Source organism: Euprymna scolopes, chromosome 2 (assembly GCF_053919585.1).
Source record: "Euprymna scolopes isolate OS-2025 chromosome 2, ASM5391958v1, whole genome shotgun sequence".
Classification (NCBI taxonomy): domain Eukaryota; kingdom Metazoa; phylum Mollusca; class Cephalopoda; order Sepiida; family Sepiolidae; genus Euprymna; species Euprymna scolopes.
This window is the reverse complement of record NC_136483.1, coordinates 165659127-165671469: the sequence shown is the minus strand read 5'-3', so window position 1 is coordinate 165671469 and position 12343 is coordinate 165659127. Positions and strand designations below refer to the sequence as shown.

General features: G+C 35.3%; 1 protein-coding gene across 1 annotated transcript in view; it reads right to left on the bottom strand.

Annotated features, from left to right (window-relative positions):
• The window catches only part of LOC145298595 (metalloprotease TIKI1-like), a 417606-nt gene that overhangs the window by 101607 nt on the left and 303656 nt on the right, over positions 1 to 12343 (bottom strand). Inside the window, exon 4 of the mRNA XM_080144330.1 lies at positions 5805 to 5895. Coding sequence (XP_080000456.1) covers positions 5805 to 5895 — 91 coding nt within the window. The remainder of the gene's footprint in view (positions 1 to 5804; positions 5896 to 12343) is intronic.

Here is a 12343-nt window from a genome sequence, read left to right as displayed (position 1 = left end):
TTCATCTTTTTATTATTCATCACTTAAAAAAAAAATCCCTTGTAGTTTTTTTTAGGGCAATACTTTTCTTGGTTTTCCATTTTCCTTTATTCTTTTTTTTTTATCCCTCTTCTGTCGACACGACGAGGGTTACATTTCTTTTTTCATTTTTAATTTATTATTTTTCGTTTTTCTTAATGCAAATCTTTTCTCAATTGAATTATTTTTCTTTTAATATTTCGTTTTTCGTTTATTTTTTTTTTTATTCCTCGTTTTAATGTTCTTTTCGTTGGTTTATAATTTCTAAATCACTTATTTATTTCTTTATTTTTTCGCTTTTTTTGTAAACTTTTCTTCCCTCGCTTGAATTGTCTTTCCTTTTTTTACCTTTCGATTTTCGTTTTTATTTTATAATTTTCTTTTCGTCTTTTTAATTTTCTAAATCACTTATTTATTTTTATTTATTTTTATTTGTATTTTTTTTAGATTAAGTCCACCTCCACAATTTTTTTTTTAAATGACAATTTTTAATGGTTTTCGACTATGCTGAATACGAAAATCTCATTGAAATTTTGCAGAAATAATTAGTTATCGAGATATAAAAAGTTGTATTGTGCATTTTATTTTTTGACGGCCATATTTTTTACGCGCTTGCAGCGTCAGTCATAGACTAGTAGATTTGTTTATGGCGCGCGTACGCGCGTAAGAATGGCCGCCAAAGAATACAATGCATAATACAACTTTTTTATATCTCGATAACTACTTATTTCTGCAAAATTTCAATGCGATTTTCGTAAAAAGAAAATTGTTGAGGTGGACCTAATCTGAAAATTTACCCTTTCAGTATTACTCGTTTCTTTATTTCATCTTCTTTCTGTTTATCCTTTATATTTCATTCCGCATTCTATAATTTTCTTTTTGGTAAGTCTATTACTATTGCATTTTCCTGTTCAATGTTTGTATTTTATATGGGTTGATTTTTGCATTCGTATCATCATCATCATCATCATCATCATCATCATCATCATTAGTATGAGTATTATTATTATTATTGTTATTATTCTTATTATTAGCATTATTATTATTAGTATTATCATTATCATTATTATTAGCAGTAGTAGTATTACTACTACTACTACTACTACTACTATTTATTCATTTATTATTTAAAAAAAAAATTATTTTAGTTTTTTTTTTTTTTTCTCACTAGGAGTGGTTACATAAACCATCATCAAAGATTCTCTTTCAGAACAACTTGTGGTGTTTTGTGGAATCTAAGTGACAACAAGTCTTCCAAGATATCTACTCTCCACTTCTTTTGATGTCCTTTGCAACAGAATTTGCGTTATCGTAACAGCTGCTTACCGTTGATTTCTCGTTGGCAGCGACCATTGATCTTCACTGGAATTCGGGTGGCAATAAACCTCTCCAAGTTCCCAGTCCTCTTCGCACTCGACCAGCGGAAGTCTGGCTAGTGCTTTCTCTTCTCGGTCTTTCCATCCTCCTTGATTATCATTATTTGATGTGGTACCCGTTTATGGTAACACTTACACACACAAAAAGGGGGGGGGTCGGTGGTATTTTACAATTATACAGTTTCAGTTTTCATGATTCCAAGTGATGTTCCTTTGTGTTTTGCCTCTGTAGCCGTTTCTGTGTCCAGTTTGTGCCTGTAGTTCATGTGTGTTAGTCTCCGCATTCAAGGATTTTCCTTAATATTTCTGCAGTTTTCATTATTGCTATCCGTTATATCTTTTCAGCCAGCCTTCTGATTCCCATCTCTCCCATTCTTTTTTCAAAATTATTATTATTATTATTATTATTATTAGTTTAGTTTATTTTTATTATAATTATTTTAGTTTATTTTTTTACTAACGAGGAATTTTCACAGAGCAATATCTTATGTGGTGCCACCATAGACTAGTGCAACGCTTTTTCTTTTTTATTTTCTCTTCTTTTTCCTCCTACTTCGTCGTCTTTTTTTATTTCCAATAGTGCGTTGTTTCGTTTTTTTCCTTTTTTCCTCTTTTCTTTTTCTTATCTTTCTTTATTCCCTTTTCTTTCATTTTCTGTTCACTTAAATTTTTTCCCCCTATTTATCTTTCTCTCACCATTTTTTTTTCTTTTCTTTTGTCTTTTCTTTCTTTTTCTTTAAATTCTTTTGTCAACTCCATTTCACCTTTTCATTTTTTCATCAATTTTTTCTTTGTTTTCGGTACAATCCGTTTCTTGATGTTTTTCTTCTTTTTATGAACCTTCTCGTGACTACACGATTGGGCGGTACATTTAACTTTTTTTTTTTTTAAATTTTTTTTTTTATTTCCAATTTCCTGTTTTTCGTAAATATTCACTTTTCGTTTCCTTTTATTATTTTATCATTTATTATTCATTTATTTATTACTTCGCTTCTTTTCGTTTTTTTTTTTTTCAACTTTCTTCTCTGAACGAAATTTCAGGTGAAATGCCGAGTGACCGAACAAATATTTAATAATGTCCTCACCCTTCAAACATACAACACAAATACATACGCAATTATATACATGCACAAGCGCAGATTTAAGCAAGCACATACCAAAATGGCTACAGAGATTTATTCCCAGCAACATATACGGAATCGCACACAGACATATATACACACATATATCGTTTGTCGATGACAACCCCACCCTCTCTCTCTCTCTCTCTCTCTCTCTCTCTCTCTCTCTCTATATATATATATATATATATATATATATATATATATATATATATATGCGTGTGTGTGTGTGTGTGTGTGTGTGTGTGTGTGCTATGAAGACCCGATCGTACCATTAAACGTATTTGTGCGCCAGAGTATTTTTCTACATAGCCACCACCATTCTCTAAGCACGTTTGCCTGCCTCTTTTGATATCTTGGCCGTAAAACTTCTGAACTCGGTTTGTCACTCACATCTGTGTCGGCACTCTGAAACCGACGAACCCATCTCCTAACTGTGCGTACAACAACTGCATCGGCTTCGTACACGTTCAACAGGCATCGATGAACGTTGATCGGTTCAATTTTTTTCTAAATGGAAAAAAGTCGATCACGTCCGTGACAGGGAGGCGCTTCTTTACTGTCTCACACCGTCAATATCTGCAACAGAAATTTCAGGTCATGCATGCCTAAGTTCAGTCGTTATAACACTGCAATTTGCAATGCCTTCTAATCCATTCGGGCAGAATAAGATTAGGAGGCATTACTTTTGAATGGAAACGGCATTAACCCTATGCGGGTTTAACCAACTTCCTCTGAAGCAAAAAGTTCCATGGGAGTATGAAATTCAGAAACGGTCCCCAGTCGTATGTATATCTCCGTTTGGGGAGATGGCGACGTTAGGTTTTTTGCAACTCTTGCAGGCAGGTGTCGACGTCCTCCTACATACAGCGCCTGAAATCACCAAATGGTCACACATCTGGTATTGTTAGGTATTAACTGTGCAACGGCGGGTATAAAGCATTTATCTATATATATATATATATGTCTATCTATCTATTGGTCTATCTAATTATCTATCTGCCTAGCATAGTAAATAACAGAGATTGAATCATGGGAAACAATACGTTGAGCGAGGTCAGGCATATAAAATCAGCAATAGGTTTTTTGACTAAAGACTGCAGCTGATGAAGAATAGTTTTAAAGGTACGCTGCAAGAATATTAGGGAGAGGGGAGAGCACAGAGGGTTGCAATAGAGTTCTCACAACCAGGCACCACCTACATCTGTGGCCTCTGCAACATAGCCTGTCCATACAGGATAGGGTTGCACAGTTGCAACAGACGCTGCAACTCTGTAACAGACTAAGGCAGAGGACCCCTATTGTCTTCTAAGACAGATCAATGTCAGCAACTGTTTTAGTCGACAGGACGATAGAATTTGCATTGTTTTTTTTTGTTTTTTTTTTTAAATTTTTTCTTAGTTGCCTTAATCTCTGGCAACCTAAACTCAACGGTGTAGGCCATATCTCTACTATTATATACAAGGAATTTTATCTCTGTTTTTGAGACTTCCTTCCCCATGAACTCCGAAACGATTGGGCCGATTTTTATGAAATTTCACACAAATGTACTTTATGTATCTTGCAGTGTTCTTAGATAAGTTGTGTATTGGGATGTCTTCGATAAGTATCGATAATCTATAATAAAAAAATCCGATGAAAGAAGAGAAAGTCCGACCTTGACCACAGTTAACACTTTATACAGCCTAACATCACAAGTGCATTTGAGAAGTTTTATTACCAAATAAGCTGAAATCAACAATAGATTCTTTGATATGACAGGGGCGCGTTCGAAATGAATGTTTTTGTTTAAAGCACAATTGAGCCATGATACTTAACTTTTTCATTTTAAACTTAAATTCAAGCCATTATCACCGCACAAGCAAAAAGGTCAAACATATAAAATCAACAGTAGGTTCTTTGATATGACAGGGGCGTATTAAAGATTAATGTTTCTGTTTAGAGCACAATTGAACCATGATACTTGACTTTTGTATGTTAAACTTTAATTTAAGCCATTATATATAAAAATAATTTTATAAAATCAACAGCAGGTTCTCTACAGTGTAATGTAGACTACAATGTATTGTGAAGTAAGTCACTGTGGGGAGGCACACGAAGCTTCCTCCCGGTGCACCGCGATGGGCCAAGAGCAAAAAATCATTCAATTGCAAAATGGTCGATTTCACCGATTACGATGACAATAAAAATATGGGAGTGCGAAACATTCGGTGATCATTATTCAATCCCGGCCAACGTCGGGTTCCCCTGCTAGTACATAAATATATGTGATTTATTATTTGTAGAAGTACAGCAGCCACCATGCCTGTCCACGATTTTAAAGAGTGAGGGTCGCGCCGTGTATCATCCAATCGTAGTAGAGTATGTCGTAATTTCCACTGGACCTTTTAAGGAATCCATCCAGAGATGTTTGTACAGTAGTTAGAGAGTTTCCATTCACCCATGGAGAAAGACGTCGACGCTCTCTTCTGCCAAAGTCGATTAGATACTGAGCGTAGCGATCTTCAGTGGACGAAATACTGGTCTAAAAAAACTGTCGGCAATTAACATATATTATTACTATTGTGGTGTATATCATATAAATAAATATATATTTTTTCTATTTTTTTTTTTGTAAGTATACAGTTTATAACCGAATCTCTGGCAACTTTGCTTTAACATCTTCCAGCAGGTTACATAACCAGCAGGAAGATACCGAAACAAAGATTATCAGACGATTAATTAAAAAACACGGCGTCCGAACATTACCGCGCTAAGAATGATTTCCTAAATAGAAAGCCATTCTTAACACACGGAAAAGAGGGATTTCACGTTTATATACCGTGTTGCAAATCATTTGAATTACATGCTTTCACTGAAACTTGTCTTTTGACAGCTGATTGGCTAATCATTTCGGCATTTCCTGGTGCTTACAAAACCTGTCAGAAGATGCCGACGCGAAGTTTCAAGCAATTGGATCATAAACTGGATAAGTACATTGATTTTCTTACTTTGGCGATACTTTTGTTATAGACTATTATATGAAGTAGACTTGTTCGTTCTACTTTGTTTCTTAGACCACATGATTTCAAGTTGACGTGACTTCTTATAAAGTCCGTAGACACTAACAATAGAGGCCACACGATAACGAATATAATCAGCCAAATCAAAATTGATTATAATTTGTAGCAACGTTTTTACTTGTTGATGTGGAAATCCAGTATGCCTTAAATGGTTAAAATTAGCATATAGAAAGTGGTGACCCCGACGTGATTCGAACAAACAGATTATTAATAGAACTTATACTCACTCGGATATATTGAAGTCTGGAGTAGTATGTTCTATCACAAAACCAGCTTTTCGTAAATGATCAATAACTGTGTGGTTACCCATAAAGTGACCTGGAAAATAGAAAACAGAAAAAAAATATTAACTAAATTATCTAACGAAACAAGACTACAAAATTCATTAAATTTATGGAATTTCTTCTATTGGGATAAAACTATTATTGATTTCAATTATATATTAATATTGTTACAGTTTTGCCTCAATTCATAGCGAGAGCGGGAGTCGACTGACGGCCAGTCTCCTAGATCTTTTTCTCACAACTTGCCCTGATCTGTGTTCAATTTCCATTCTGTCTCCACTTGGATCTTTCAACCACTCTCTTGTATCAGTTAAGATAAAAATGAAATGTAATAAGTCCTCAGATGTACCTCTCCATCGTACAGTATATCGATACTCTATGGTTGGCTGGGATAGCTTCCATACATTTATATCAGGTCTACATCTGCGTTCCATGTTTAAAAAGGATGTGTCGTCTATAGTATCACACCTGACGGAATGGTTAATTGTAGGTATAGACCGTTTCATACGCTCGAAAAAATTCCAGCAAAAACCTAACAGCCAGCCGTAGTTCTCTCCAGAATGTGCTGCTTCCATTGCGCACAGAAATCACTTTTTCCATTGCTTCCAACGTAATAGATGTACTGAGACTAAAGCCACTTTCAGGACTGCCAGCAACCACTGTAAAAAAAGTAATAAAGAACGCAAGAGAGTTGTATGCTCAGTCAGTCAAGTCCAAAGTAGTTGAGCAGCGGCTTGGTTCCCACCAGTTTTGGCAAATAGCAAACAGGATCCTGAACAGAAGCGTGTGCTCTATCCCAACTATCATCAATAGGCCTGAGGTAATCTCGTCAGTATCAGACAAAGCCAAACTCTTTGCCAAGAACTTTGCAGCTAATTCTACCCTTTGCGACCAATAAAAAATTGAATTCATTCAATAAGTATCGCTAACAAAAGCAAACAAACAGCATCACACACACACACATACACACACATACACACACATACACACACACACACACATACACACACATACACACACATATACACACAGATACACACACATACACACACACACACACAAACATATATATATATATATCTTCTGAAACTAAAAGTCGCAGCATTGTGCTAAGGGCCTCAAATGATTGGATTATTTTACGCACCGTTTTTTTATGGGGCTTTAACCTGTTAAAATTGTTTTTTTATGGGGCTTTAACCTGTTAAAATTGTTTTTTTATGGGGCTTTAACCTGTTAAAATTGTTTTTAAGGCGTCAAAATGCGTCAAAATTGAAAACGCGTTATATATTTTGACATTCATCTTAGTTTATTTTTAATCTTTAATTTTAATCAGTTTATATGCGTGTCCCATTGGTAAAGTGGAAACATTACCAGCTTTGAATACTGCAGCTTTGCTTTCGGTTTCGATTCAAGCTGATGGCACCTAAATACTTTCTTTTACTTTTAAAATCACGACCCTAAGGAAATAAATACAGAAAAGATATAAACATTTATATATTTTTCGTATTAATTTTTTATTCATATATATATATGTATATTATGACAGCCCCTTTAAGAAATTCATTTCTTATCGTTGAGCACTTTCAGTTGAATTAAAGTCGGTCAATTTAGCTCTTATGCATAGATCATCGTATAACGATTAGATCACTCTCTGACTGACGTAAATGAAGATTTAAAATTAAAAATGTCTAAATTCAACGCTATTTCACGCGGTTAATGGTAGCCGAGTGGATACGGTCTCCGCTAATCGAGCCAGAGATGTCTCGTGGTGCGGGGTTCGAAGCGTTCGGTTGGTGTTAATCGTGACACCCTGCACTGAAGAATCCCGAAAGGAGTAAACACTAGTGTCTGTAGGTATTTAATTATTATAGCAAAAAAAAAAAATAATAATTATATATATATATTTGGGGATGTTAGTGTTTGAAAGGTTTTTTCCAAAATGATTGATTTACTCAGAGGAATTCGTAAATTATTCAATTAAACCTAAGTAATAGCATTTCTTACCCCAACAGTCGACATCTTTTTTTTTTTCAGATTGGATAACTGGTGTGTACGCCCGGTTTGTGATGCAAAACTTTGAAACCGAAGCATAAAAGACGAAGCAAAACGATATTGTATATTAAAACCTGTACAGACCTGGTGAAATGCTATTTTCGGTTTAGGTATGACAGAGCGCAGAAAATAGTATTCAAACGTTAAGTATATCAGATTGAAGATGAATCTTAGCATATCAGACCAACGAGATAGACTATTGCAAACTTAGATGTGACAGACCGAAAAAAAAAACATATACTTCAAACTGAACTATGATAGATGAATGAAAATAGAATTTAAAAAAGAAGTTTTACAGACGAGTATATCGCCGTATCGAAATGCGGGAGACGTATCTAAGAACTCACTGATGCTTTTTTTGCAAACCTTATGTTTATTTCGAATTATTTTTCTCGTTCTTTGAACTTTTTCTCAGCAGACAAATGATGTGTCGTCAGGGACTGGATATGCAGACTCACTCTCTAAAAACAAAAAGAGAAAAAACACTCGCCCATAAGTAGAAAAAAATATGGCTGACGCTTTAACACGCATGCGCCAAAGAGAAAAATTCGTTCCGAACGCACCCCTATCTTATCAAAGAACATACTGTCGATTTTATACGGCGGACCCTTCTGCTTGTGTGGGGATAAAACTTTTTATGCTCTTATTATGTTCAGCTGTATAAAAGCGTTACTTTTTGTCAAAATTGTATCGTTTCTTTTTTAACGTTTTTTTTTTTTTTACTATAGATTTTCAGTACTTATCGGAGGCATTTCATTCCCAAGAACAGAAAGTATATTTGTAAAACAAATTTTTAAATCGACCTAATCGTTCTGGAGTCAACAGGGACGAACTCACACGCATGCACGCAGGCAAAGTGCTTATATATATATATATATATATATATATATATATATATATATATATATATATATATATATGTATATATATTATATTATATATGATGGCTACTTCTTGACAGAAGTTTGCTCTCTCTTCAGTGAAGCGTTGTGCAACTGTGTGCACGTAGGTGACTTTTTAACATAGCTTTAGTCCTACATGAAAGTACACATATGTGACATAATATATATATATATATATATATATATATATATATATATATATATATATATATATATATATATATTTGTAGTCATCGACATACAGTCCTGTTTCGTTGTGTCACAACTCATCAGTGCCGCTAGACTAGCACCTCTCCAAAGCCGAGGATTGAACCTAGAATCATCGCGTTGACAGTCAGCAGTACTACCGATCGACAATATATATATATATATATATATATATATATATATATATATATATATATATATACAAATTGTCGCCCTAGAAAAGACGACGTGATTCGATTTTCGTTTGATAAAAACCAGTGTTCTATTTTTGTTGCAGACCATCTACTAGTTGGCCAGCTGTGTACAAATCCCAACAGCGATAGGAGCCTTCTATTATGTCTGAAAATGACACAATGTTCAGCGAGCGAGATCGGAGATGCGCCGCTGTACAAGTCATGCTCTTTACTGATCCAAGTTATGACAACATGACAATTGCAAATCCGGACGGTTCAACGCTTGAGGGCACAGCTCAATGAAATTTCCGGTCACGGTTATGGTTTTTAGTGAGATTTCATCACGCCACCTCACATCTTCGAAGTCGGCTTGAAAGTCAACACCAAAGTGTATCTGGCTGTTCTAAAGAGTTTGGTGATCAGGTGGCAGACCTTGGGTGTAGCAGCAGGACTCGGCGTCGGCCCACAGATTCAAAGAACCCAGGCTTAGCTTCAGAAGGAGTACTACTACGTTGTACCCTTCTCTAAGTAGACAATCAAGCCCCCCCCCCAAGTCAACATCGAAACTCTCCGCAGTGGGTAATCGAACTTTGCAGTAGGCATTCAAATTATCCCGAGTTGGCATTCGAACTCTCCCAAGTAGGCATTCGCATTTTGCTCAGTAGGCATTCGAACTCTCCCTAGTGTTATGTTGTGGCCCTTTGGCTATGATTGCAGCGTAGTATCTGTGTTATGTCGTGGCGGGCAGTGCCAAGGATCAGAACGATTATTATGATTAAATTATTTAGTTTCAAAAAAAATTTTTTTAAAGAATGTTACTTAAAATATTTATGTTAAATATTTAACTGTGGAATTTTAGCTTAAGAAAAATGTTATGAATTAGAGGAAAAGCATAAACAAATTTAGTTTGGAATTTAGTTTAGTAAACAACGATGTGGCTTAGGTGACAAGATTGTCCACTCTGACTAATGTAAGAGACACGTAAGCCAGGAAATATCAGAATCAGGAGTTAGTCTGTAACGGAAAGTTGAAAAGACGGGTTGGTAGTTAGCTAGCCACTGGGTTAGTTAGCTGACAGTTGTCTCTGTGATCTTATCGAAGCATCTATGAACCAATTAACAAAAGTGAAGATTAAAAGCTGCAAACTCCGAGACGTGGAACATCTGGAAATTATAACCCGGCGTTTTGGGTGTTCCATTCGGAAGAAGATGCCTTTATTTCAGGTACCTGCCGCCAAAGGAGTAGGGAGATAATGAATAAGCAAGATGACCTGTCGGGTGTTGAGCAGACAAGGGTGTTATTCGTCAATGTCTGTTTATTGTCACGTTCGTTATTGTCATTAATACGCCAGAACGCCCTCATACATAAAAGAAAGAAAGACTATTAAGTATACACGTAACAGATCGACACGTACAGACACCGCATACACAAAAGAGTAACTGTCCTAATAATTCTTACCACTAGACGATACACATGCATCGATTACAGAAACAAGTATACCCCATATACACTAGACATACATAGAGAGTTATATAAACTCGACAATACAACACTAGCAGTCCTTAAAACTCTTACCAGTATGCATCTAAATTCTACCAAGTTGCATTCAAACTCTCCCCAGAGGACATTTTTACTCTCTCCAGTAAGCATTCAAATTCTCTTTTGTAGGTATTCAAATTCTCCCCAGAAAATATTCAAACTCTCTCCAGTAAGTAATTTTTGTATTATTGTTCTTTTTCTTCATTTTACTTCAATTGAATCTCAGAACACCACGGATCCTTTCCTGGGACTAACACTTAATCTTTATATGAGGAGCATAGATATCCGAGTGTTCAATTAAAATTCTCTTCAATCTCCCAAACTTAAACGGGTGACGAAAACCCATTTTCCTCCACACAATTGGCCACTTAATTATATCATAGTTTATATTTATTGTGGTCTTTTCTTGGTCAAGTTAAAGGTTGTTAATTGAAGTAACATCACTAGGAGAAAACGCACCATTCCCCGTATTGCCATTGTATAGCCGGATTTTATATTGATACCGAATTTGATGTTATTTTAAATGCGTGTGTGTGAAGAGTGTTGTATCCATTTTGAAGTGACAGTATTATTTCGATTAAGTTTTTGTTTTGGCAAACGATTTTAATTACATAAAATGTTTTACCGTATTATTTGGATCCTTTCGCACTACTGTTCTCATCTTGAGTGTTATTTTCACAATGTCTCGGTCAATATAACCTCCGACCTTCTTCAGATGTTTCTTGTCAAACGTTGAGTTAGTAAAACAGTGAAGCACACTAATTTTCCTATCCACAATTGGCCACTTCATTATGTTATAGTTTATCTTTTCTGAATTTTGCTGGGTTCCTAGAAAATAATTTATCTAGTCTGGTGGAGTATTCCCCTTAAGTAGTAACATAACTAGGAAACGGTTTACCATTCCTTGTTTTAAACCAGTGTATAACAGTGTCGAGGGGATCTATAAAGGTTTAAATGTATAGTATTATTTGGACCTTCCTCAGGTGTTTCTTGTCGAACTCAGGTATATTTTAGCCGAACTCAGAAATCCGCAAGGAATTCCGAACGGAACACTTTATTTAATCCACAGGAGTATCATGCTCTCGTTCTGTCAGCCAATCCTAAATAATTTTCAATTGTATTTTGCGTGTCACCAGCAATAAGGATTGACCCTTTAACCTCCAGAAGAGTGTCATTTTCTAATTAAATTTTACCAAGAACTTAATCCACTACACCTCGAGTCCTAAGCGTTGTAAAAATAACAAGACGAGGAGACTAGTTCGAAAAATCAAAATAATATATGACTAACGGGACCTGTGGAAATTCCACAGGGGACTCATTCATATGTAATATATTGATGTTGGTATTCAGTAGATGTTCAGCGTATATGGAGACGCTCTGATATTGTTGTGGTTCTTTTGTTAAAACTGCAAAAGTATTTATCTAAACTAGCAGGGACGCCCGCCGGCGGAGTCTGGTCGTACAATACGCTTAAATATGATATTTTAATTCTTGCAGATTTCGTATATATTATTATAGAGTTAATGTTCTATCGATTTTTATATATTATATAGTTGCGATTTCAAAAATAAAAAAATATATCGATATGACTTGAGTTCCTTCAGCTTCA